The sequence below is a fragment of the Antechinus flavipes genome, chromosome 1, assembly GCF_016432865.1.
Source record: "Antechinus flavipes isolate AdamAnt ecotype Samford, QLD, Australia chromosome 1, AdamAnt_v2, whole genome shotgun sequence".
NCBI classification, from domain to species: Eukaryota; Metazoa; Chordata; class Mammalia; order Dasyuromorphia; family Dasyuridae; genus Antechinus; species Antechinus flavipes.
The window spans coordinates 263,209,287-263,236,906 of NC_067398.1; the positions used below are offsets into that span (position 1 = coordinate 263,209,287).

Consider the following 27,620-nt stretch of genomic DNA (forward strand, 5'->3'; position numbering starts at 1 on the left):
AATCAAATCCTTGAAAAACAGAATTAGTTAATTGGAAAAAGAAAATAACTCCTTAAAAAATAAAATTGGCGAAATGGAAAAAAATTCCATAGAACAAATCAACTCATTTAAAAACTCAATTGGACAAATACAAAAGGAAATTTAAAAAGTAAATTAAGAAAATAATTCATTAAAAAGCAGAATTGAACAAATGGAAATGAATGACTCGAGGAGACACCAAGAATCAGTCAAGCAAAACTAAAAAAATGTTAAATACCTACTTGAGAAAACAACAGACCTGGAAAATAGATCTAGGAGAGATCTAAAGATTATTGGACTCCCTGAAAATCATGATAAAAAAAAAGAACCTAGATAATATTTTTCAGGAAATCATCAAAGAGAACTGCCCAGATGTTATAGAATCAAAAGGTAAAATAGATATTGAAAGAATTCATCGAACACCTACAGAATATTGTGGCTAAATTCGAGAATTATCAACCAAGGAAAACATACTACAAGCAGCCAGAAAAAAAAAAAATTCAAATAGTGAGGAGCCACAATAAGGATTACTCATGACCTAGCAGCTTCCACATTAAAGATCAAAGGGCCTGGAATCTGATATTTGGAAAGGCAAAGGAACTTGGTATGTAGCCAAGAATAACTTATCCAGCCAAACTGAGCATTTTCTTCCAGGGAAGAAGCTGGACATTCAGTGAAATATTCCATTTATTTCTTATGAAAAAAAAAAAAAAAAACAGAGCTAAACAAAAAGGCTGACCTTCAAATATAGGACTCAAGAAAAACATAAAAAAAGGAAAAACAACTCTTGAAAACTGTATTTCATTATGGGTATACATAAAGAGTACATGTATAATTTGGTTTTACTGTTATACTATAAAAAAGGACCTAGTGGTAAAAAGAAAATTGTACCAGAAAAAGGGAAAAGTGGAGATACTACATCTCACAGAGAGGCAAAGGAAACCTATTATATCTGAGGGAAAGAAGGGAAGGGGATGAACATAGTGTGAATCTTACTCACATCAGAACTGGCTCAAAGAGAAAATATTAGACATATTTGGTTTACATAGAAACTTCTCTAACCTCATTGAAAAGTGGGAGGAGAAAAGCAAAAAGGGAAGGGGTAACTAAATAGAAAGGAATACAGAAATTGTACGAGTAAGTTTAAGAAAAGGGAAGGGACTCTCAGGGGGAGGAAGGGCTACATGAGGCAAGTGGTGCTCATAAGTTTAATACTGGGGAAGGGAAGAAGGGGAAAAGGAAAGAGAAAAGCATAATCTAGGGATAACAAGATGGCAAGAAATACAGAATTAGTAGTTTTAACTATAAATGTGAATGGGTAAACTTCCCCATAAAGCAGAGGTGAATAATAGACTGGATTAAAAGCCAGAATTCTACAATTTGTTGTTTACAGGAAACACATTTAAAACAGGGTGATACCTACAGAGTAAAGGTAAAAGGTTGGAACAAAATAGGTGAAGTCAAAAAAGTAGGGGCAGCCATCTTGATCTTAGATCAAGCAAAAGCAAAAACTGATCTAATTAAAAGAGATAAGGAAGGGTATTATATCTTTTTTTTTTTTTTTTTAAAGCAGGGTGTGTTCTGTTTATTCAATTAATAGCAGAAGGGATGTAAGAAAACAATCTTAAATCAAAGTTATTTGTCATTTAAATAGATGAAACAAAAAAGATCAATGGCAGAGAACCAATACAACAGTATTTTTTTTAATGATTTTGATTAATTACTGGTGTAGTTTAGGGAAGTCACATAGAAGAATTTGTAAAATTCTAGATCTGAAGACTAGAATCCCACCCCTAATACATGCTATCTTTTTGACAATCATGTCTTTTTATTCCTCAGAAGCCTCTAATTTCTCACCTGCAAAATGGAGATAATAATAACATCTACAATAGTTATTCACTCAGAAATGCAATGAAATTTAAATGAAATAATGTATCTGATGCTTAAAGAAGGGCACTATGTCTTGCTAAAGGGTAGCATAGATAATGAAGCAATATCAGTACTAAACATATATGCACCAAGGGGTATAGCATCTAAATTCCTAAAGGAGAAGTTAAGAGAGCTGCAAGAAGAAATAGACAGCAAAACTATAATAGTGGGAGATCTCAACCTTGCACTTTCTAAACTAGATCAATTAAACCACAAAATAAACAAGAAAGAAGTTAAAGAGGTAAATAGAACATTAGAAAAGTTAGGAATGATAGATCTTTGGAGAAAACTAAATGGAGAGAGAAAAGAGTACACTTTCTTCTCAGCAGTTCATGGAACCTATACAAAAATTAACCATATATTGGGACATAAAGACCTGAAATTCAAATGCAGAAAGGCAGAAATAGTAAATGTATCCTTTTCAGATCACAATGCAATGAAAATTACATTCAATAAAAAGCCAGGGGAAAATAGATGAAAAAGTAATTGGAAACTAAATAATCTCATCTTAAAGAATGAACAGGTAAAACAGCAAATCATAGACACAATAATTTCACTCAAGAGAATGGCAATAATGAGACTCATACCAAAATGTGTGGGATGCAGCCAAACCGGTAATAGGGGGAAATGTTATATCTCTAAAGGCCTACTTGCATAAAATAGAGAAAGAGAAAATCAATGAATTAAACTTGCAACTAAAAAAGCTAGAAAAAAGAGCAAATTAACCATTCCCCCTCCCCCAACACTAACCTTCAAAAAATAAAAGGAAAGATTAATAAAACTGAAAGTAAAATACATAATTTAATACATAAAACTAAGAGTTGGTTCTATGAAAAAACCAACAAAATAGATAAACCCTTGGTAAATTTGATTAGAAAAAGGAAAGAGGAAAATCAAATTGTTAGTCTTAAAAATGAAAAGGGAGAACTTGCCACTAACAAAGAGGAAATTAGAGCAATAATTAGGAGTTACTTTGCCCAACTTTATGCCAATAAATTCGATAACTTCAATGAAATAAAAGAACATCTTCAAAAATATAGCTTGCCCAGACTAACAGAGGAAGAAGTAAATTGGTTAAACAGTCCCATCTTAGAAAAAGAAATAGAACAAGCTATTAATCAACTCCCTAAGAAAAAATCCCCAGGACCAGATGCATTTACATGCGAATTCTCCCAAACATTTAAAGAACGATTAACTCCAAAGTTATATAAACTATTTGAAAAATAGGGACTGAAAGAGTCCTAGCAAATTCCTTTTATGACACAGATATGGTACTGATACCTAAACCAGGTAGGACGAGAACAGAGAAAGAAAATTACAGACCAATCTTCCTAATGAACATTGATGCAAAAATCTTAAATAAAATATTAGCAAAAAGATTACAGAAAAGCATACCCAGGATAATACACAAAATAGGATTTATACCAGGAATGCAGGGCTGGTTCAATATTAGGAAAACTATTAACACAATTGACTATATCAATAATCAAATTAACAAAAATCATATGATCATCTCAATAGATGCAGAAAAAGCATTTGATAAAATCGAACACCCATTTCTATTAAAAACACTAGAGAGTATAGGAATAAATGGACTTTTCCTTAAAAGAGTCAGTAGCACCTATTTAATACCATTAGAAAGCATCATATGTAATAGGGATAAACTGTAACAATTCCTGATAAGATCAGGGGTGAAACAAAGTTTCCTTCCTCTAAGATTAATCAAGTGTGCATTTAAGTTTGGAATCATGAGAAAACATAAAGTCCTGGGCATAATTATTGGGGCACTGTAAACTTTACACAAGATTGAGTTTCCAGAAATTAACATGCTTCAGAGAGTTAGATGACAGAAAAGAGAAACCAGAGTTGGTCACAGAACAATGCCTTTCATAATAACATATGGTTTTAAAATATATATAATATGATTTCTCTCATTAAATGGCTACTGAATTATCAGCAACCCCATCTCCTTATTTTCAACCAACACTAGCCCATTTGTGGCTAAACAGATCTTCAATGAAGTAAGAGGCTCAATCAATTATATTGAAAAAAACAGAACTAAAAAAAAAATTGGTATTTAAATACAAAACTCAAGAGAAGCATGAAAAGGGGGAAATTTTATTTACACATACATTATTTAAAGGTTAAATTGTTTACATTCCCTAGATGAGAAAATGTTATCTATAGCTCTTGAGAACTATATCTATTATTGGTGCAGTTAGAGAGGGTATACATAGACAGAGGATATAGATATGAATGGATTCTGATGTAATGATATCAAAGAAAAAGACATTATGGGGTAGAAAAGGATTGTACTGGGAGAAAATGAAAGGAGAAATAAAATGGGACAATTTAGATCACAGCAAGAGGCACAAAAGACCTATTAGACAGAAAGAAAGAAGAGAAGGGGGATGAGCATTTTTTGAATCTTAATCTCATCAGTTTGGGCTCAAAGAAGGAATAACATTATCACTCAGTTGGGTATAGAAATTCATCTTATACTATAAGGAAGTAGAAGGAGATAATGGAACAAAAAGGGAGGGGTAAAATAGAAAAGAGGGCAGAAACACTAGAAGAAAGGGGTAAGAGAAGGGAGATCAGATAATATAAGGGAGGGGAAATAGAGGATGGAGTGGAATAGAAACAAAGCACTATTAAGGAGCTACAGGATGAAAAGACAGAACCAAACTATATACAAGGGAGAACATAAGATGGAGTGAAATACAGAACTGGTAAGTGCAACTATGAATATGAATGGGAAGAACTCTCCCAAAAAATGGAAGTGAATAGCAGAGTGCATTAAAAACCAGAAAACTACATTATGTTGCTTCTAAGAAACACATTTGAAACAGAGAGATACATAGGAAGTAAGAGTAAAAGGTTAGAGCAAAAATTTATTATACTTATTAAATATTATTTATCATACACTTATACTTAGAGAATTCTAGAGAATCATCCAAAAACCTACTTGATAAAATTAATAGCTTTAGCAAAGTTGTAGGACATAAATAAAGCCACAGAAATGATCAGCATTTCTACATATTACTGACAAAGCCCAATATGAGATAGTAAGAAAAATTCCATTTAAAATAACTATCAACAAAATAAAATTTTTGAGTACCTACCTGCCAAGATGAATGGAACTGACTGGATTAAGTATTTCTCAATATTGAGACTAAGTCACATGATCCCTATTCCCAAGCCTTGAACTCTGGGATGCAGGAAGTTAGTGAAGTTACAGGAAGTGACATGAACTACAGGAAGTGACATAAACCACAGGAAGCAGACAACAATGGTGACCAATGATCAAAGATAGTTACTTTTTTTTAAGTCTATCTAATGAAAAGGCTTGGGTCTTTTCCTATTTAACCAGGTGGTCTACTTTTGGCCTGCCAGATTCAGTAGCACATGGAGGGAGTTGGGATGGCTCCCAGGTGTATCTGGGCTTCTCCCTGCAGGGATTAAATAAATGCTTTCTCTTTGTACCTGAAGATGTCTCTGATTAGTTAATTTGGGAAAGGGAGTCTAGCACCTGTCCCACACAAAGACAAACTCATGAACTATATGAACACAATTACAAAATACTTCTCCCACAAATAAAGTCTGAACAAATGGGAAAATATTAATTGCTCATGTGGAAGCCAAGCTAATATAATAAAAATGACAATTCTACCTAAATTGGTATATTTGTTCAGTGTCATACCAACCAAATTGCCAAAAATTATTTTGTATAGCTAGAAAAAAATGTAACAAAATTCATATGGAATAACAAAAGGTGAAGAATATCAAGGGAATTAATTTTTTAAAAACACAAAGAACAAGTTACCTAGCAGTAACGTTTCCAAAACTCTATTATAAAGCAATGATCATCAAAACCACAGAGTACTGGCTAAGAAGTAAAATGGTAGATCAATGGAATAGATTATACAACACAATAATCAATGACTTTTGTTATCTAGTATCTGATAAACCTCAAAACTCTAGCTTCTGAAATAAGAACTCACTATTTCACAAAAATTGCAGGGAAAATTGGAAAATAACATACCAGAAACTCAGCACAGACCTACATCTTACACCCCACAATAAAATTAAGTCCAAATCAAGTATCCTTTTTGACTTTAAGGGTTATACCATAAGGGAATTAGGAGAGGAAGGGATAGTTTACTTATCAGATCTTTGGAGAAGGGAGAAATTTATGACTAAAACAGAATTAGAAAACACTATGAAATGCAAAATGGATAACTTTGATTACACAAAATTAAAAAGGTTTTGCACAAATAAAACTAACACAAACAAAATTAAAAGTTAAGTACAAAAGTGGGAAAATTTTTTTTACAACCAGTGCTTCTGAAAAAGGTCTCATTTCTAAAATATATAAAGAACTATGTGAAATCTCTAAGAATACAAGTTATTCCCAATTGATAGTTAAAGGATATGAACAATTTTTAGATGATGAAAGTAAAGCCATTTATAGTTAATATGGAAAAATGCTCTAAATCACTATTGATTAAAGAAATGCAAATTGAAACAATTCTGAGGTACCAACTCTAACCTATCAGAATGACTAAGATGTCAGGCAAAGATAATGATGAATCCTGGAGAGGATATAGAAAAACGAGGACACTAATACATTGGTGGAGTTGTGAAATAATTCAACCATTCTGGAGAGCAAGTTGGATTATGCTTAAAGGGCTATAAAATTGTGCATAACCTTTGATCCAGCAGTACTACTATGGGGTCTATATCCCAAGGAAATTGCAAAAGGAGGGAAAAGGACCCAAATGTGCAAAAATGTTTGTAGCAGCTCTTTTTTTAGTGGCAATTGAGTAAAGCAATTTAGTGGAAATTGAGTAGATGCTCCTCAATTGGGGAATGAATTAAAAGAATTCACTAATTACCTCCTGAAAGAGATCCTACAAGGAAAACTCTAAGAAATATATTAGCTAGATTCCAGAATAATCAGATCAAGGAGAAAATACTGCAAGCAGTCAGAAACAAACAATTCAAATATTGAAGAGTCACAATCATGATTACCCAGGATCAAGCAGCTTCCCCATAAAAAGATCAGAGAGCAACTTCCTCCTCCCCATAGCTTAAATAGGGTCTATGAGGTCACATGCACAGCCAATTAGAGAGGGAGACACCTCCCGTTGATGATGCCATCTCAATGTGACCAGAGTTCTCACCCACAAGGCGGTCCCTGCTTACTCATAGCAAATCACATCAGGGAATCTCAGGCTTTGTCTATTTACTTACTGTTGCACTTGCACATGCATATGACCCAACCCTTACAATTTCCCTTCTCTTGTAAAGTGGGGACTGCTCATCACAGCAAGCTAACTTTAGCATCAACAATAGCTCACTTGATCAATGAGATTACAAAGTATATATAACAGAACAAAGGCAAACAAAAGTAAAACATTAAGAACTAGGCTCACCAGTGGCCAAAACCAAGCATGGGTAACATGGTGCTCAACCCATTCAATAAAGTCACGCTCAAGGAAGTAGGATGTCAACAAAGTAGGATGTCATAAGTCTGTAGTTTCAATTGTATATACCTTTTGGTATAAGAAAGGCACAGAGGAATGTATATATAAGCAAGATCATGTCCCATAACACTGTCTCACTAACTTTTGCAGGTGGCCATGTTGTTTTTTCACCCCACTAATTTAGAGGCATAGTCTATAAGTGGAAAAGAGGGCAAAGCCTCTCCCCAAGCCACCATATAAACAGCAAGTAGGTATGGGAGAAGCACACAAGCCCATTGTCTATTTATTAGTCTGTATGTATTGCACATCACCCACAACAATCCAATTCAGCTACTACACTGGAGCTGTGTCTGCTGTCTCTGGTGTCATGGTCAGGAGGGAAATGGCTGTCATCAGTGTCTGGAGGGCTGCTGGCATCTGGCCAATCCCTCTGGGCCATCATCTAGTCCTTCTCTTCTTGGTTCCCCAGGTCACGGATGTTTTGGGTTGGAATCCACTCCTTTGCTGTTGGGTCTGCATCTGAAATGACAAGAGTGTCCGCGGGGCCCCAAACCCTGACCCAACCTGGACCCTTCCAGATGCCATGTCCTTGTTGGTCAGTCTGTTAGTTAGCCACATTTTCTGCATGTACCAGAAGCACATTGCTGGGGTAAAATCCAAAGAATTTGAAAATTGCAAGCAATTACATGTATGTGTTGCCACGTCTTGTGCAAATCCCAAAATTCCCTTCTCTTGTATGGATGGGAACATCTTGGGGGTATAAAGTCTGTCCAGTGATGACTTGACCAGTAGGATTATATGGAATTCCAGTGGAATGGGCAATGCCAAATTCAATGCAAAAGACCTAAAGGCAGAAGATGTATAAGCCAGTCCATTTTCTGTCGCTTCTCCATGTTGAACTGAAATCATAAGGAATTGAGAATGTGTATCCATAGTTACATGGATGCTCTGCCTCTTAACACGAGTGATGTCAATTTGCCATAGAGTATTAGATCTCAAACCACAAGGGTTTTTCCCTGGAGGGAGCATAGGGGCATGAAAAGGAAGGCAATCTGTATAGTCTTTTGCTATGCTCCCAGCTTCCTCTTTAGTTATCTCAATTTGCAAATGTAAAGCTCTAGCAGCCTGGTGATAAAGGATAGGATCTGAAAATCCATTATAAAAATGGACATGCAGGATATAATACTTACCTGAGTGTCTTCTCACTTGCTCTCAAAGTTCTTTAAAGAGCTGATATATATAATAAACTACAAATTTGGTGGGGGCTATGGCAATTCTTTGTACCACATCTACTGAATAAGCTGAATCAAAAATTATATTTACATACCCATGTGTAAGGCTTGAAGCTGTGACCAATAAAATTTTCACTCTGGGATGGTTTCACAACACACATCAATTTGTGCATTGGTATAAGATATGTATGTATATATTTTGCCAGGTTTATTCCCAGATAATTGTACTACTCTCTTAATGGCTTTTATTTAAATTCTAGCCATAAGCACTGGTAAGAAGCAAGACTTTGATCTGATTGTGCTGGGAGGTTCATCCACTCCATCACACTGTCTCCTTTGCTGTGAGTGCCTCTTTTGTAACAAAAACTGATATTTCCAATACTTTTTGAGTTATCCTTTCAGAATCCTTTCAGCCATATTGGATAAAGCCAATTTAATCTCTCTTAGAACCTCTTGAGTTTCTTTTGTAAGCTGGCATGGTGAGTCTAAAGCACTGTTTCATATAATGTCATATAATGGTAGTAACAACATAACTTTTGGAGATGCTTTTTTTACAGGAGGTACATCAGCAGCCACATGCATTTGACACATAGTAGAGCTATTCTTCATTCCCTGTGGCAAGACTGTCCATTCAAATCCTTTATAAGGCTCAGCTAAATTAATGCTGGGCACTAAAAAGACAAATCCTTTCATATCCTCCTTATCTAGAGGGATAGAATTCTTAATCCAAGAAGGTTGAACTCTTTCTGTTCTAATTGCTTTAACCTAACTTTTTGTCCTTTCTCTAACTCAACCTGTAATTCAGCTTGTAATTCTTTTATCTCTTTTTTTTATTGTTTGTAATGTGATTTTTCATTTTACCTCTAACTCGACCTTTAATTCTTGTATTTTTTGCTCTATACTCTCAACCATCTCTATTAGCTCTAGATTTTTTCCTTTCTGAACTATACTTAATGGGAATAAATGCCTCAGAGCTTGAAAGCAAGCTCCCTCATGTTCTTCAGAGGTGATCTTTGTTAAAAGATCATCCATCTAGCTGTTTGACCTATTTACTTAAGCTGCATGCACAGCTGTGTCTTTGAGCTTGATCGTAAGTATATCTAGATCCATACTGCTTATTTGCCTTCCCTCCCAGATGGGGAACTACAGGGGTCTGGCAGTCTACAATGCACCCTTGTTGGCACCACTTGTGTGAATGCCCACAAGACATTCACTACTTTTGTGAATACTCTTGTTCATGCCCACTCAGCATTCGCTACTTCCAGTCTCTCCTAATTCTCAGGCCCTCAGAGAAATCTCTGGTCATTCTCTTCTGCAGTGCTTAAACCAATTTTACCAAACTCACCTCTGTCTGAGGTCTTCAGAGATCTCTGGCCATCATTTCATAATAACGATAGTTTAAATACATGATAGAACACTCAAGAACATTTGCAAGCTCAAAATCTTTTATTCATGTGTTTACATCCTACCCTCTGACCTCCTGCACACTCTTAGTTACTACTCCCAGCAGAGCTCCAGGTAAAAGAGGACCTGCTTCCTCATCCCACAGCTTAAATAGAGTCTATAAGGTCATACACACAGCCAATCAGAGAAGGAGATACCTCCCATTGATGATGTGATCTCAATGCAACCAGCGTTCCTGCCCACAAGGCAGTTCCTACTTATGCACAGCTGTGAATCCCAGAATCTCAGGCTTTGCCCGTTTACTTCCTGATTGCAGAGTGCCTGACTCCTCCTTCAACCCTTACATTAGGGTATAAAATTCTCACAATGAAATGCAGAAAGGCATAAATAGTAAATGAATTCTTTTCAGATCATAGTGCAATAAATACTACATATAATAAAGAATCATGGAAAAATGACCAAAAATTATTTGGAAACTAAATAATCCGATCCTAAAGAATGAGCAGGTCAAACAACAAATCACAGAAATAACCAATAATTTTTTCCAAGAGAATGACAATCATGAGACAACATATCAAAACTTATGTAATTCAATCAAAGCAGTTCTTAGGGGAACAGTTATATCTCTAAATAGTCACATGAATAAAATAGAGAAAGAGAAGATCAATGAATTAGACATGTAACTAAAAAAACTAGAAAAAAAAAAAAAATTAAAAACCTCCAATTAAATATCAAAGTAGAAATTCTGAAAATCAAGGAGGGATTAATAAAACTGAAAGAAACCACTGAATTGATAAATAAACCTAAATTGGTTATGAAAAAATTAACTGATTAGTTTGATTATAAAAAAGAAAGAAAATTAAATAATCAGTATCAAAATTCAAAATGGTAAACCAATGAAGAGAAAATTAAAGTAATAATTAGAAGCTATTTTGCCCAACTGTATGCCAATAAATCTGACAATCCAAATGAAATGGATAAATATTTATAAAAATATTGATGGCCCAGATTAACAAGAGAGGAAATAAAAATATTTAAATAGTCCCATTTTAGAAAAAGAAATTTAACAAGTCATCAATGAAACAATCTCCAGGACTAAGTGGATTCTATCAAACACTTAAAAAACAATTAATTTCAATACTATATAAACTATTTGGAAAAATAAGTAAAGGAGTCCTACCAAATTCCTTTTAATGTACAGATATGGGGCTGATACCTAAACAGAGAAAGAAAATTATAGACTAATTTCCCTAACAAATATTGAGACAAAAATCTTAAAATAAAATATTAGCAAAGAGATTATAGCAACTTATTACCACTATAATACACTCAGATCAAGTGGTATTTATACCAGGAATGCAGGGCTAGTTCAATATTAGGAAAACTATCAGCATAATTGACCGAATCAATAACAAACATAACAGAAATCATATAATTATCTCAATAAATGAAGAAAAACCATTTGACAAAATACAACCTCCAATACTAATAAAAAACACTAGCGAACAAAGGAATAAATAGTTTTTCTTAAAATGATAAAAAGCATATATCTAAAACTATCAACAAGCATTATTATATGTAATGGGGACAAACTAGAAGCATTCCTCATAAAATTAAGGGTGAAACAAGATTCCCATTATCATCACTATTATTTCATACTGTACTAGAAATGTCAGTGAAGAAAAAGAAATTGATGAAATTAAGAGTCGGTAATAAGGAAACAAAACTATCACTCTTTGCAAATGATGTGGTCGCATATATATAGAATCTTAGAGAATCAACTAAAAAACTAATAGAAACAATGAATAACTAGCAAAGTTGCATGATATACAATAAACACAGAAATCATTGGCATTTCTATATGTTATCAACAAAGCTCAGCAGCAATAGATAGAAAGAGAAATTCCCTTTAAAATAACTGTAAACAATTTAAAATATTAGGAAGTCTATCTGTCAAGAAATTACATGAACATAAAATTAGATCTAAACAACTGGAAAACTATCAATTGCTCATGGGTAGGCTGAGCTAATATAATAAAATGACAATTCTACCTAAATTAAGCTACTTATTCAATTAAGTGCCACACCAAACTGCCAAAAAATTGCTTTATAGGACTACAAAAAAAATTTTAATTCATCTAGAATAATAAAAGATCAGTAATTATCAAGTAAATTAAGGGGGAAAAATGCAAAGGAAAGTGACCTAAAACTACACTATGAAGCAGCAATCATTAAAACAATTTGGTAATGGATAAGAAATAGAGTAGTTGATCAGTGGGATAGACTAGGTATGTAATATGTAATACTCAATGATTATAGTAATTTAGTGTTCGATAATTCCAAAGACTCCAGCTTCTGGATTAAGAACTCAACATTTGACACGAATTGCTGGGAAAATAGGAAAAATAGGATGCAAGATAAGGTGGAAATGGCTTCGTGAGTTATATATAAAAGGTGATACTATAAGCAAATTAGGAGAACAAGGGTTAATCTACCTCTCGGATCTGTATTTTTATTTTTTTTCTTGTTGTTGGTTTTTTCTCATGGTTTTTTGCCTTTTGGTTTAATTTTTTTATGCAACATTAAAAAAGTGAAACTATGTTTAAAAGAATTGCATAAGTGTTTCTACTGGGCTTATAGCCAAAAGAGAGTTTAAACGATTTAAGCTCTCTTTTGGATGATCACCATATGATTTCTGTTATGTTTGTTATTGATAAGGGAAAGGGACCCATATATCCAAAAACGTTTGTAGCAACCCATTTTATAGTGGCAAGAAACTGGAAACAGGATGATTTTAGAGAGGCCTAGAGAGACTTACATGAACTGATGGTAAGTGAAATGAGCAGAACCAAGTGATCATTATGTATGGCAACAACAGGACTATAAAATGATCAATTCTGAGGGACGTGGCTCTCTTCAACATTGAGATGATTCAAACCAATTCCAATTGTTCAGTGATGAAGAGAGCCATCTACACCCAAAGAAAGGACTATGGGAGCTGAGTGTGGACCACAACATAGCATTCTTATTCTTTCTATTGTTGTATGCTTGCATTTTGTTTTCTTTCACAGTTTTTTCCTTCTTGAACTGATTTTTCTTATGCAGCAAGATAACTGTTTAAATATATATGCATATATTGGATTTAACATATATTTTAATATATTTAACATGTATTGAACTACCTGCCATCTAGGGAAGGAGCTGGGGGAAAGGAGGGGATAATTTGGATTTTGAAAAATTACTTCTGCATATGTTTTGTAAATAAAAAACTTTAATAAAAAAAAAAAAGAAAACATCTTAAAAAAAAAAAAGAATTGCACATATTTAACCTATATCAGGTTGCTTGCTGTCTTGGGGAAGGGGCAGTAAGAAGGGAGAGAAAAAAATTGAAAACTATCTTTACATGTACTTGAAAAAAATAGCGAGTATTATTAAAAAAAAAAAAAAAAAAAAAAAAACTTTCTTACCTGAAGAGGTAGATCTTTGCCATCAGTGAAGTCATGGTTAAAAACTATGGCAGCCAATACAACAGTAGAGTTACTACTGAACTTCATGTATTCTTCAAAAATATCCTCTGAAGTAAAACCACTAACTGTGGAAAGAGAAAAATCTTTAAATTGAGTTAGATGCATTTTTTTTTGATACTGTTTCTTTGATTTCATAGTATAGGAAGTTCAAGATAAGGAATATTCTTTAGTAATGTAGACTGACATCTTCTCTGCTATAAGCAACAGTCTTGGAGAATTACCTGTGATCACAGAGTCAGTAAGTAATAAAGGCAGAAAAAAGCCTAAGTCTTCTTGATTTACTATGCCACACTGTCTATGTAAATGAAATAATATCTGATAATTACTCTCATCTTATATACATGACCATCAGACTACTTCATAACTCAATTCAATTAAGCAACTACTATTACACAAACAGATACTTTTCAGGATTACCCAAGCATAACAAATGTCAGTTTAGTCACAATTTCATTTCTCAGGAATCTACTTGCTTGGCTTTTCTCTTATCTACTTAGTCCTTTCCTTTAAGTACTTCTAAGGTATTACCCATTATTTTGTGAGTGGCAAAACTTAGGACAAACAATACAATGACACATCAAAGTTTTAGAGAGTAGAGAAAAACTGTCTGGATAATCAACTTCTTTAAAAAGGAGAGATAGTACCTAAGGTGCAGTTGATAACTATTACCAATATAGAGATAGGGCAATAAATAAGGATATGGTAATGGGGAGAATCACTGAAGACTTCAAGACTATGTTTATGATGGTGATCATCTTGAGAGAAAAGAGAGTCCAGAGAAGGAGTAAGCTTGGAACAAAATAGAATGAGTTTTTGCAGATATCTGAAGTTTAAGCTAACCATAACAAACATTATGATAAAGATATCTAGCAGGCACTTGGTAATGAAGGTCTAGAGTTTAGGTTCAACTAAAGTTGAATAAATAATTTAACTCATGAAAGGTGATGAAATCATTAAGACATACAATATAAAGAATGGGAAGAGATGAAGAGGACAAAAGCCTTATGAATGCCAATACTAAATTTGGAAAAAAAAAAAAGGATATGATTCAGCAAAGGAAATTAAGAAGTAAATTCCAGAGAGTAAAGTGCCATAGAAGCCAAGAAAACAAGAGTGTTCAGAAGGTGACGGTCAACATTTTTAAAAGCTGCAGAGTATCCAAGAAGAATGAAGCCTGCGGAAAAGGTCACTGGGTTTGATGTTAAGAGCACTGGTCATCTTTGAGTGAGCAGTCTTAGTCAACTAGAGGGGTCAGAAGTCCAATCACAAGGGATTGAGAAATGAAGATGAATTAAGAAAATGAAGACAAGGACAGACAGCCCTTTCCAGAGCTACAGGATGTCAGCTTTAGGGTTTGACAGGATCTGGTGAACATTTTCTAATTGTTGGGAAGATCTTGGCATGCTAGTATACGATTAAAAATGAAGCTGGCAAATAAGGAGAAATAAAATATATAAGCAGAGGTGATGATGCAAGGCAATCTCCTGAAAGTGATATGAGGTGACAGGATTTAGGTGAAAAGTAGAAAGAGAAGAATCTGGGAATATGGCAGAAAATTCCAACTCTCCATATTTCCTGCACAAGGAAGACAAAGCTGCATCTCAGGGCAAAAATAAAGCAAAATAAAACATATAGGAGTTGGAGCAAGAGAGAAGTCCTCCTGAGACAATGGGAAAAGAAAGATGCCAGACCAGAGGTTTTTCCCCTGTGAAGTGTAAACTTTTCCTGGCTGGTTCCAGTGAGACAACGAGAGAGTCTTGGACTTCTCTGGATTGCGGGGGAGCTTTGGTCCCAAATGCAGGAACTTTCCCTTCCCAGACAGTGTGGGGAGTAGGATATCTAGGTCAGGAAACATGGAAGGAATCTTTGCTGATAAGGGATGCCAGGCCAAGGTAAGACCCTGGGAGAGAAGGAACCAGCACATGCTCAGGGAGTGCAGAAGCAGTGGGTAGGGATGCCAGTGGTTGTTGGCACTCACAAAAGTGTGGAGTTCTTGGAGTTCCAGGCCAGAGGGGAGAACTGAGGGAGATGAGGGAGAACTCATCCCCGAAGTAAAAGTGATTACACTAACAAGCTCTTATTAAAGCTCTTATTAAAAAAAAAAAAAGAAAAAAGAAAAAAGCAAAGGAGAAAGAACCCAATCACACAAAGTTACTATGGAAAGGGAAGATGGGGCTTCATCTTCAGGGTAGGATATTGAAAACACTGAAAAAGCCTCTTCTAGCCCAAAGAATAACATTAAATGGTTTCCTGTATGAAAGAACTCAAAAAAAGACTAAAAATTAAATGAGAGATTGAGGAAAAACCAACAAAAAAAGAACAATATAAGAAAAACAATTCGAAAAATATTCCCAGAATCTTAAGGGAAAAAATAACTCTGAAAATTAGAATGGGTAAAGAGAAGCCAGTGAAGTTATTAAAGACTAAGAAATAATAAAATAAAATATCAAGAATGAAAAAAATAGACAAAAATGTGAGACATAAGAAAAACAGATCAAGAAGAAAAAAACGTAAGAATAACTGGACTACTTAAAAGCTATGACCAAAAAGAAGAAACTTGACATAATAATATAAGAAATAATCAAAGAAAAATGACTTGAAGTGTTAGAACAAGAATAAAGTACAATTTGGTACTGGCTAAGAAATAGAGATGTCAATCCGTAGAATAGGTTAAATATACATGACACAATAGTCAATGACTATAGTAATATAGGGTTTGATAATTCCAAAGACTCTGGCTTCTTGGATAAAAATCCACTATTTGACAAAAATTGTTGGCTAAATTGGAAAATAGTATGGCAGAATCTAGGCACTGATCAATATCTAACACCCTATACCAAGATAAGGTACATGATTTAGACATAAAAGATTATAGTTAAACAAATTAGTAGAACAAGGGATAGTTTATTTGCCAAATCTGTGGAAAAGGAAAGAATTTATGGCCAAAGAATAACTAGAGAACATTATGAAAAGCAAAATGGATGATAATATAATAAATTAAATTTAAAACATTTTACACAAACAAAGCCAATGCAGTCAAGATTGAAACAGAAACCATTCTTTTATTTTACAGCCAGTGTTTCTAATAAAGATTTTATTACTTTCTTTCTAAAATATATAGAGAACTGAATCAAATTTTAAGAATACAAGTCATAGAGAAAGATAATGCAGAATGTTGGAGGGGATGTGGGAAAACAGGGACACTGATACATTGCTGGTGGAATTGTGAACACATCCAGCCATTCTGGAGAGCAATATGGAACTATGCCCAAAAAGTTATCAAATTGTGCATACCCTTTGATCCAGCAGTGTTTCTACTGGGCTTATACCCCAAAGAGATACTAAAGAAGGGAAAGGGACCTGTATGTGCCAAAATGTTTGTGGCAGCTCTGTTTGTAGTGGCTAGAAACTGGAAATTGAATGGATGCCCATCAATTGGAGAATGGTTGGGTAAATTGTGGTATATGAACGTTATGGAATATTATTGCTCTGTAAGAGATGACCAGCAGGATGAATACAGAGAGGACTGGCGAGACTTACATGAACTGATGCTGAGTGAAATGAGCAGAACCAGAAGATCTTTATCTACTTCAACAACGATACTCTATGAGGATGTATTCTGATGGAAGCGGATCTCTTCGACAAAGAGAGCTAACTCACTTTCAACTGATCAAGGATAGACAGAAGCAGCTACACCCAAAGAAAGAACACTGGGAAATGAATGTAAACTACTTGGATTTTTGTTTTTCTTCCCAGGCTATTTTTACCTTCTGAATCCAATTCTTCCTGTGCAACAAGAGAACTGTTGGGTTCTGCACACATATATTGTATCTAGGATATACTGTAACCTATTTAACATGTAAAGGACTGCTTGCCATCTGGGGGAGGGATGGGAAAAATTGGAACAGAAGTGAGTGCAAGGAATAATGCTGCAAAAAATTACCCTGGCATGGGTTCTGTCAATAAAAAGTTATTTTAAAAAAGAATATAAATCATTCCTCAATTAATAAATGGTCAAAAGATATGAAGACAATTTTCAGACAAAAGAATTTAAAGCTCTCCATAGTCATATGAAAAAAAAGTGCCCTAAATCACTATTGAGTAGAGAAATGCAAATTAAAACAACTCTGACATACCACTTCAAACTTCTCAGATTGGCAAAGATGACAGGAAAAGATAATGATAAATGTTGGAGAGGATATGGGAAAACTGGAACACTAATACATTGTTGATGGAGTTGTGAACTGATCCGACAATTTTAGACAACAACTTAGAATTATGCCCAAAGGCTATAAAATGTGTATACCTGTTGATCCAGCAGTATCACATTGCATCTATACCCCAAAGAGATAATGAAAAAGGGGAAAGGACTCTTTTTCTAGTGACAAGGAACCAGAAATTGAGTGGATGTCCCTCCAGTGGGGAATGGATGAATAAGTTATGGTATATGAATGTCATGGAATATTATTATTCTATAAGAAATGACCAGCAGGATGATTTCAAAGAGGCCTGAAGAGACTTAACATGAACTGATGCTGAATAAAGTGAGCAGAAACAGGAGAACATTGTACACAGCAACAACAAGATTATGTAATGACTGTGATGGACTCGGCTCTTTTCAACAATGCTGTGATTTAAGGCAATTCCAATAGAGTTTGGATGGAAAATTTTTTTTAAATGATCATCAGAGATCAACTACACATAGCCCTCTTTTTACAAATAAGAAAACTGAGGTCGAGTAATTTGTATAAGTTACCTAATGGCTAATAAATGGCAGAGCTAGGACTAGAACCCATTCCCCCTGCAACACACACACACAGATTCTGCACTGCATCCCAGTTTGATCTATGACACTATACTAGGTAGATTCCTACCTCAATAAAGCTGTACATCTAATTCAGTCTACCTATATTTGTCTGAGAAGATACCAGAAGAAATCAAACAATTTTATCAATAGAAAGTAATTTCCCCTGTTCCCTTTCCTGCCGGTCAGCACCCTGTCCTATCCCATGACATAGCATGAATATAACCCATAATGGATTCCCTACTAACCAAATTTCTATTCTTGTCTTCAGGTCTGCTATTCCATATTACCTTCATTACCACAGACAGAATCACAAGGGACCATAGGATGGGATATTAGAAGTAATCAACTCCAACCCATTGATTTTCTGATATATGGTTGAGGCTGAATTATAGTGAGAAATTTGATCTGCATTTTATTTGTATTCTTTATCCTGTTCATAATTTCATATTCAGGAAACTTAGAATCTCAACTTAAGAGGGTCAAGAGTTTTGGGCAGAGGTGGAAACATAAGAATGTCTTAGAGGAAAAAAAATGAATTAAAGGAAACAACTTCCCCTCCCCTCCTCCCCCCTCCCCCCCGATTCCTAACCTTTCATATCAATGTCTAAAGCTTCGTATGCATCTTCAACAATAGTCTTCACTGTCTCACTGTTTGAAGGCACATATATGAGCTCCCATTTACTGTGCTCAAAAAAATTTTCAAAAAAAGGTGGAAGTTTATCGATGGGAATAAGAGTGTAATTATAAAATTTAGCAGGATTTTTGGAGACAATATGGCGAAAAAACAAAAGTAACAAAGCAAACAGCAACATCATGAAGAATTCTGCAATTACAACATACCGATGCCACTTCTGAAAGAAAAAAACAAAGTGTTAGTTCATTGAAGAACACATACATCAAAGCAAACAGCAACATCATGAAGAATTCTGCAATTACAACATACCGATGCCACTTCTGAAAGAAAAAAACAAAGTGTTAGTTCATTGAAGAACACATACATCAAAGCAAACAGCAACATCATGAAGAATTCTGCAATTACAACATACCATTGCCACTTCTGAAAGAAAAAAACAAAGTGTTAGTTCATTGAAGAACACATACATGAATTATCTGATCAATTCTTTTCATTCAACTTCATTCCACTTCTTTCCTTGCCTAAAAAATGGCAAGATTTTTACTTATAAAGATACTTTTTTTTTTCCTACTCTACATATTCTATTCCAGTTAGGTGTTCCTATGTTCTTAACTCCTTCCAGCCTAAGGTAATCAGCTAGCCAAATTTGAGAAATGACACCTCAATCACAAAAAAGAATATAAAAGCTCTAGGATTAAAGCACAGTTCTCTTAGGTACTCATTTAATAATTCAACAAATATTATTAAGAGCCTATTAAGGGCATTTTGTTTCTACCATCATATCTCTCATATATGATCCTTTCTTTCTACTCACACAAGTACAATACTAGTATAGGCCCTCATCATTATCCTACTAGAATATAAATCATAAAAAAAAATTTTTTGTAATTTTACTTTTATTCTAAAATTAATAAACACTAAATAAAATAAACATTTCTACACATATTGCATAATTGGAGAGAAAGCTATGAATCTCCATTATGTATAATTTGCTTTTCTTTTAAAGAATATACTAAATACAAACATGAATTTTCAAAGTTTAACTATGCACTATCATGCTGATTTCTTCCAACATTGATCATTTTTATATTTGTCATCTTTGCCAAATTTTAGGATTTAGGATGAAACCTCAATGTTGCTTTAATTAGCATTTCTCAGAAATTTGTGACCAAAGATGAACTAGAGACCATTACTGATCACAAAATAGAAAATTTTGATTATATCAAATTAAAAAGCCTTTGTACAAACAGAACGAATATAAATAAGATTAGAAGGAAAGCAACAAACTGGGAAAACATCTTTACAGTTAAAGTTCTGATAAAAGCCTCATTTCCAAAATATATAGAGAACTGACCCTAATTTATAAGAAACCAAGCCATTCTCCAATTGATAAATGGTCAAAGGATATGAACAGACAATTTTCAGAGGATGAAATTGAAACTATTACCACTCATATGAAAGAGTGTTCCAAATCATTATTGATCAGAGAAATGCAAATTAAGACAACTCTGAGATACCACTACACATCTCTCAGATTGGCTAAGATGACAGGAAAAAATAATGATGAATGTTGGAGGGGATGCGGGAAAACGGGGACACTGATACATTGTTGGTGGAGTTGTGAACGAACCCAACCATTCTGGAGAGTAATCTGGAATTATGCCCAAAAAGTTATTAAAATGTGCATACCCTTTGATCCGGCAGTGTTTCTATTGGGCTTATACCCCAAAGAGATACTAAAAAAGGGAAAGGGACCTGTATGTGCCAAAATGTTTGTGGCAGCCCTGTTTGTAGTGGCTAGAAACTGGAAAATGAATGGATGCCCATCAATTGGAGAATGGCTGGGTAAATTGTGGTATATGAATGTTATGGAATATTATTGTTCTGTAAGGAATGACCAGCAGGATGAATACAGAGAGGCTTGGAGAGACCTACATGAACTGATGCTAAGTGAGATGAGCAGAACCAGGAGATCATTATACACTTCGACAACGATATTGTATGAAGATGTATTCTGATGGAAGTGGATTTCTTTGACAAAGAGACCTAACTGAGTTTCAATGGATAAATGATGGACAGAAACAGCTACACCCAAAGAAAGAACACTGGGAAACGAATATGAACTATTTGCATTTTTGATTTCTTCCCGAGTTATTTTTACCTTCTGAATCCAATTCTCCCTGTGCAACAAGAGAACTGTTGGGTTCTGCACACATATATTATATCTAGGATATACTGTAACCTATTTAACATATATAGGACTGCTTGCCATCTTGGGGAGGGGGTGGAAAGAGGGAGGGGAAAAATCGAAACATAAGCGAGTGCAAGGGATATTGTTGTAAAAAATTACCCTGGCATGGATTCTGTCAATATAAAGTTATTGTTAAATAAAATAAAATTTAAAAAAAATAATTAGCATTTCTCATAACATTAGTGATTTAAAGCATTCTTCTATTTTGCTGTTAATAATTAACAATTTTCTAAGAGCTGCTTATTCATATTCATTGAATACTTATTTACTGGGGAATATTTTTTGATAGAATACACATAAATGTTAGTTGACTACATAGCTAGGACAACAAATTCTTAGCTGAGAAATTTTACACAATTACTCCCCCTCCCCCCCACTAAACCACTTCACTTCTTAGCATTAATACAATTAGCTTTGTTTAAAAGAATCTTTTCAATTTCATTCAATCATAAATTTTACGTTTTATGTTAACCTTTGTAAATACCAGCATGATGGATATATTATCTGATTCTTTTCCATGGTGAGGTTATAATCTTGAATATCAAAATCATATTTCCATTTCTTTTTCTTTTTTTCTTTCTTTTTACTGAGGCAATTGAGGTTAAGTGACTTGCCTAAGGGCACACAGCTAGGAAGTATTTTTTAATTCAATTTTATTTTCAATTCTAAATTCTCTCCCTCCCTCAGTCCATTTATAATTTAATATAATATAAAGGGAATTTATCAATTCCATTTATGTAAAGGTCAAAGGAGGAGTCAGGCACAGTGCAACAGGAAGTAAATAAGCAATAAAGCTTGAGACTCCCAGAAGTGGATCTGCTGTGTAGTAGTAGGGACCGCTTCATTAAAGGGAGGTGTCTCCTTCTCTGATTGACTGTGTTTGTGACCTCATAGCCTCTATTTAAGCTGTGGGGAGGAGGAAGTCATTCTTTTTGACCTGGTCTTCACTGGGAGTCAGCAGGAAGTCAGGGGCAGGATGTGAACACTTGAATAAAAGATCTTGAGCTTGCACATAGCTGTTCTCGAGTGCTCTATCATGTTTAAACCAACATTCTTATGGAAGGACGGCCAGGGTTCTTTGAAGACCTCAGACAGAGATAAGCTTGGTAAAACTGGTTTAAGCACTGCAAAAGAGAGTGACTGGAGATTTCTCTGAGGGCTTGGGAATTAGGAGAGACTGGCAGTAGTGAATGCAGAGTGGGCATTAACAAGGGTATTCACAAAAGTAGTGAATGCCTTGAATTGGCATTCCCACATTTATAAAGCAAAAAACAAAAGAACATCACAAATATGGGTAATCAAACAAAACAAATTCCTACATGAGCCATGTCTAAAAAAAGGTAAAAATTTGTTCCAACGCTATTATTTCTCTATTTGGAAGTAGCTAAAACATTTTGTCCTAAGATAGCTGGAAATTCTATTGGTCACTATGACTATTAGGGTTCCTATGTCTTTCAGAGTTGTTTGTCTTACAACATTGCTGTTTTCATATAAACTGTTCTCTGGTTTTATTCATTTCACTTGCTCTAAAATCTTCATTTCTAAATTTATTTTTCCAATTACATATAAAGATAACTTTTCAACGTTCATTTTTTAAAAATTTGAGTTCCAATTTTTTTCTCCTGATAAAGGTTATACATCTTCAGTGTTAAGCATATTTCTGTATTATTCATGTTATGAAAGAAAAAAATCAGAAGAAACCCATCATTTCAAAAGCACAAGAGTATTCCATTATATTCATGTTGAGAATTCCCAAATTAATAGACATGCCTTCAGAATTCAATTCTATGCCATCACAAATAGAGGTTCTATACTTTTGTACACATGTATTTTTTAATATGTGAATACTATTTTTCTTCCTTTGATTTCTTTGGAATGTAGACTTACTAGCAATAACACTGGGCCAAAGGATATGCATAGTTTAATAGATTTCAGTTTACAGTTCCGTACTGATTTCCAAATTGGCTAAACAAGTTTACAAGTCCACTTGATACTTGAACCTATCTCTTTTCTCACAGCTCCTCCATTAATTGTCATTTTCTTTTCTTTGCTTTTTGGGTCAATTTTGCCAATCTAATAGGTGTTAGGTGATAGATCAATGTTGTTTTAATTTTTATTATTCCATGATTTAAACTGTGTTTCCATATGACTATTGAGAGTTTGAATTTTTTCCTCTGAAAATGGCCACTTTATATTCTTTAACTATTTATTAATTAAGGAATGAGTCTAATTCTTGTAATATTTTAGAAATGAAATCTTTATCCGAAAAATTTACTGCAAAGATTTCTTCCTATTGACACAGTAGATTTCCTGTTTTATTTTTTTCCCTTTAAGAGTTCATTTATAGATTGTTTAATTTATTTTCTAAGATAGGATGATTTGTGTATTGTTTCCTGTTCTACTGATAAGGGCAATTCATATTTTAAAAAAAATATTCATCTAATGACCTAGAAAAAATTAACAACAAAATTCATGGAAGAACAAAAGCTGAAGAATTTCAAGGGAACTAATGAAAAAAAAATCAAATGAAGGAGGCCTACCTGTACTTGATCTAAAAGTATATTATAAAGATGCGGTCACCAAAACCATTTGGTATTGGCTAAGAACAGAGTAGTTGATCAGTGGAATAGGTTAAGTCCACAGGACAAAATAGTCAATAACTATAGCAATTTAGTGTTTGGCAAACCCCAAGACCCCAACTTTTGGGATAAGAATTCATTATTTGATAAAAACTGCTGGGAAAACTGGAAATTAGTATGGCAGAAACCTACATGGACCTACACTTAACACCGTACACCAAAGTAAGATCAAAATGGGTTCATGATTTAGGCATTAAAAAATGAAATTAGAAGAACATAGGATAGTTTATCTCTGAGACTTGTGGAGGAGGAAGGAATTTGTGACCAAAGAAGAACTAGAGATCATTATTGATCACAAAATAGAAAATTTTGATTATATCAAGTTCAAGTTCAAAAGGTTTTATACAAACAAAACTAATGAAGACAAGTTAGAAGGGAAGCAATAAACTGGAAAAACATTTTTACACTTAAAGGTTCTTATAAAAGCCTCATTTCCAAAATACATAGAGAATTGACTCTAATTTATAAGAAATCAAGCCATTCTTCAATTGATAAATGGTCAAAGGATATGAACAGACAGTTTTCAGATGAAGAAATTGAAACTATTTCTAGCCATATGAAAAGATGCTCCAAATCACTATTGATCAGAAAAATACAAATTAAGACAACTCTGAGATACCACTACACACCTGTCAGATTGGCTAAGATGACAGGGAAAAATAATGATGAATGTTGGAGGGGTTGCGGGAAAACTGGGACACTAATGCATTGTTGGTGGAGTTGTGAACAGATTCAACCATTCTGGAGAGCAATTTGGAACTATGCTCAAAAAGTTATCAAATTGTGCATACTCTTTGATCCAGCAGTGTTACTACTGGGCTTATATCCCAAAGAGATAAAGAAGAGAAAGGGACGTGTATGTGCCAAAATGTTTGTGGCAGCCTTGTTTGTAGTGGCTAGAAATTGGAAATTGAATGGATGCCCATCAATTGGAGAATGGGTAAAGTGTGATATATGAATGTTATGGAATATTATTGTTCTGTAAGAAATGACCAACAGGGTGAATACAGAGAGGCTTGGAGAGACCTACATGAACTGATGCTAAGTGAAATTGATGAGAACCAGGATATCATTATACACTTCAACAATACTATATGAAGATTAATTCTGATGGACGTGGCTATCTTTGGCAATGAGAAGATCCAATTCAGTTCCAATTAATCAGTGATGAACAGAAACAGATACACCAACAAAAGAACACTGGGAAATGAATGCAAACTGTTTGCATTTTTGTTTTTCTTCCTGGGTTATTTCTGCCTTCTGAATCCAATTCTCCCTGTGGGACAAGAGAACTGTTTGGTTCTGCACACATATATCTAGGATATATTGCGACATATTTGACATATATAAGACTGCTTGCCCTCTGGAGGGAGTGGGGGAGTGGAGGGAGAGAGGGGAAAAATCGGAACAGAAGTGAGTGCAAAAGATAATGTTGTAAAAAAATTACCCTGGAATTTGTTTTTCTTCCCAGGTTATTTTTACCTTTCAAAATGCATTTTTCATGTGCAACAAGAGAACTGTATAAATATGTATACATATATTGTATTTTAACATCTTTAATATGCATGAGACTGCTTGCCCTAGGGGAGGGAGTGGAGGGAAGGATGGGAAAAATTGGAACATTGGTGTTTGCAAGGGTCAATGTTGAAAAATTACCCATGCATATGTTCTGTCAATAAAAAGATATAATAAATAAATAAACAAATATATATATATACACACACACACACACACACACATATATATATAGCATAGCTAACTTGAGTCTGAGAATGCAAAAGTGATGTTCCTGCATCATTGATAATAAAAGATATTACTTTAATACCTTAAAAAAAAATACTCACCATTTCCTTTAAATGGCCAGTTTTATTGGCATACACTTTGGCAAAATAGTTTATCGTTTGTGGATTCATATTTTTCATTGCTAACATTTTTATACCTCTTTTACTATTAACAAATTGATTCTCCTCCCAATTTTCCACTGAATAAAAAGAACTCTTATTTATAACTGCTTTCATCTCTTCTAATTGAACTTGTGAAAGGATTATATTTTTGCATGGAACATTATTACTTGCAGATGTTCTAGAATTTCATGTTTTCTCTTGCTTGTGTTTTGCAAGTCTCTTCAGGAAAACGCTATCACCAATGTCTTTATTTATTCATTCTTCCAGTCTTACTTCTGAAACTGGGGCTCTGGGTTAAAGTCAGGCTCTGCATACTTCTGTCACAAATGCTGGGGCTCTTTTGATTCTAATCTGTGTTGTCTGAGGACCTGTCACAGTTTTTTCTTGAGAGTCATACTCTTCAAGAATCTGTGGCTCAGGTCAAGAAGCTGCAAACTTTAAGTTTATCCTAAGCACTCTGATCTACTGTGTGATCTGATGATTATCTTCCTAGCCTGAGGACACAACAAACTGACCCCAGGTTGTGTCTTGGAGACACAACTACAGGTTGACTTCAATTGAAGCTTTAGCAAACAGCTGTTGGTCCCAGCCCTGTTAACTAGCTGGCTGGTTCTTCAGATTCAAAGCAACAAAATTTCAGGCTTGTCCCTAGTCTGTGCTCCTTCCTCCTTGTTGGTGGGCCCAGCACCATAATCAGAGATGGAACTGGAGAGTTCATCTTTATTCTTCATTCCCTCTTTATTATCTTCTATAATTATTCTCCCCACCTCCACTCCCCTGTAACTTTCCCCATGGTGGTTTTGATATTTCATGAGTCAGCTTAAAAAATTAAATGAGAATTTTTGGGTAATTTTGTGGACACTACTGAAAAGAGGCAACAATCAGCAGAGGACAAAGAAAATCTTTAGAAATTCAGAAATGCATAAAATATATGTGTAGTCTTCTATAATATCAACCCATTTTGTCTTTTAAGACCATAATAATTTAGACTTCTTCTCTGGTACAAGGGTAGGGCCAAAAAATTTCATACATTTTCCAGATTGTGGTGCCACACTCCTTAATACTCTAGGGAGGTATAAGCATACTGATCTCACTACCTCGAGTCTCTCCGTACTCTATTCCATTCTCTAATAGATATCAAAATGATCTTCCTAAAGCACAGATCTGACATATTGCCCATTTTACTCAGTAAAATTCAGTAGCTTCCCAATAATCTAGCACAAAATATAAAATATTCTGCTTCAAATGTAAAGCTGTCTATAAATTGTTTGGCCCATTTCTACTTTTCTTATACTTTATTCCCCCTTCCAGCTCTAAAATATAACTACAATATCCTACTTGAGGTTCCTTGAACATGACAGTCAATCTCCTGACTGCAATCTTTCCCCAAATATTTCTAATGTTTAGAATGTACTTTCGCCTCACCTCTGCCTCTGACCTTTCCTTTGAAAAGTCAGTTCAAGCTCACCTTTTGCAAGAAACTTTTCTTTGTTTCTCCTCCATGTCTGGTGAAATAACTTTGAGATTACTTTGTCTTCTCTGTATGTATTTGTTGTATATTAGTATATGCATACTGTCTCCTCCATTAGAATGGAGTAGAATGCTATTTGAGGCTTGGGAAGGAGGTTTTTTATATCTCTAATACTAAGCACAGTTCCTCGAAAATAGCCAAGTACTTTGAAAATGATTTCTCACTATATTGGGTCCCAAGATATTTTCTTGGACCTGGAATCTTCATCTATTTTGCTAAATGTTCTTATCTCCGAGATCCTGTTAGACTTAGAAT

The 27,620-nt window shown here is 34.4% G+C and overlaps 1 protein-coding gene across 1 annotated transcript in view; it reads right to left on the reverse strand.

The window, feature by feature from the left end:
- LOC127545231 (phospholipid-transporting ATPase ABCA3-like) overlaps nucleotides 1–19,278 on the reverse strand; it is a gene marked incomplete at its 5' end in the record, with an annotated part of 212,762 nt that extends 193,484 nt beyond the window's left edge. The window contains 2 exons of the mRNA XM_051972378.1: nucleotides 13,540–13,664; nucleotides 18,996–19,278. Coding sequence (XP_051828338.1) covers nucleotides 13,540–13,664; nucleotides 18,996–19,278 — 408 coding nt within the window. The remainder of the gene's footprint in view (nucleotides 1–13,539; nucleotides 13,665–18,995) is intronic.
- Nucleotides 19,279–27,620: the final 8,342 nt, after the last annotated feature.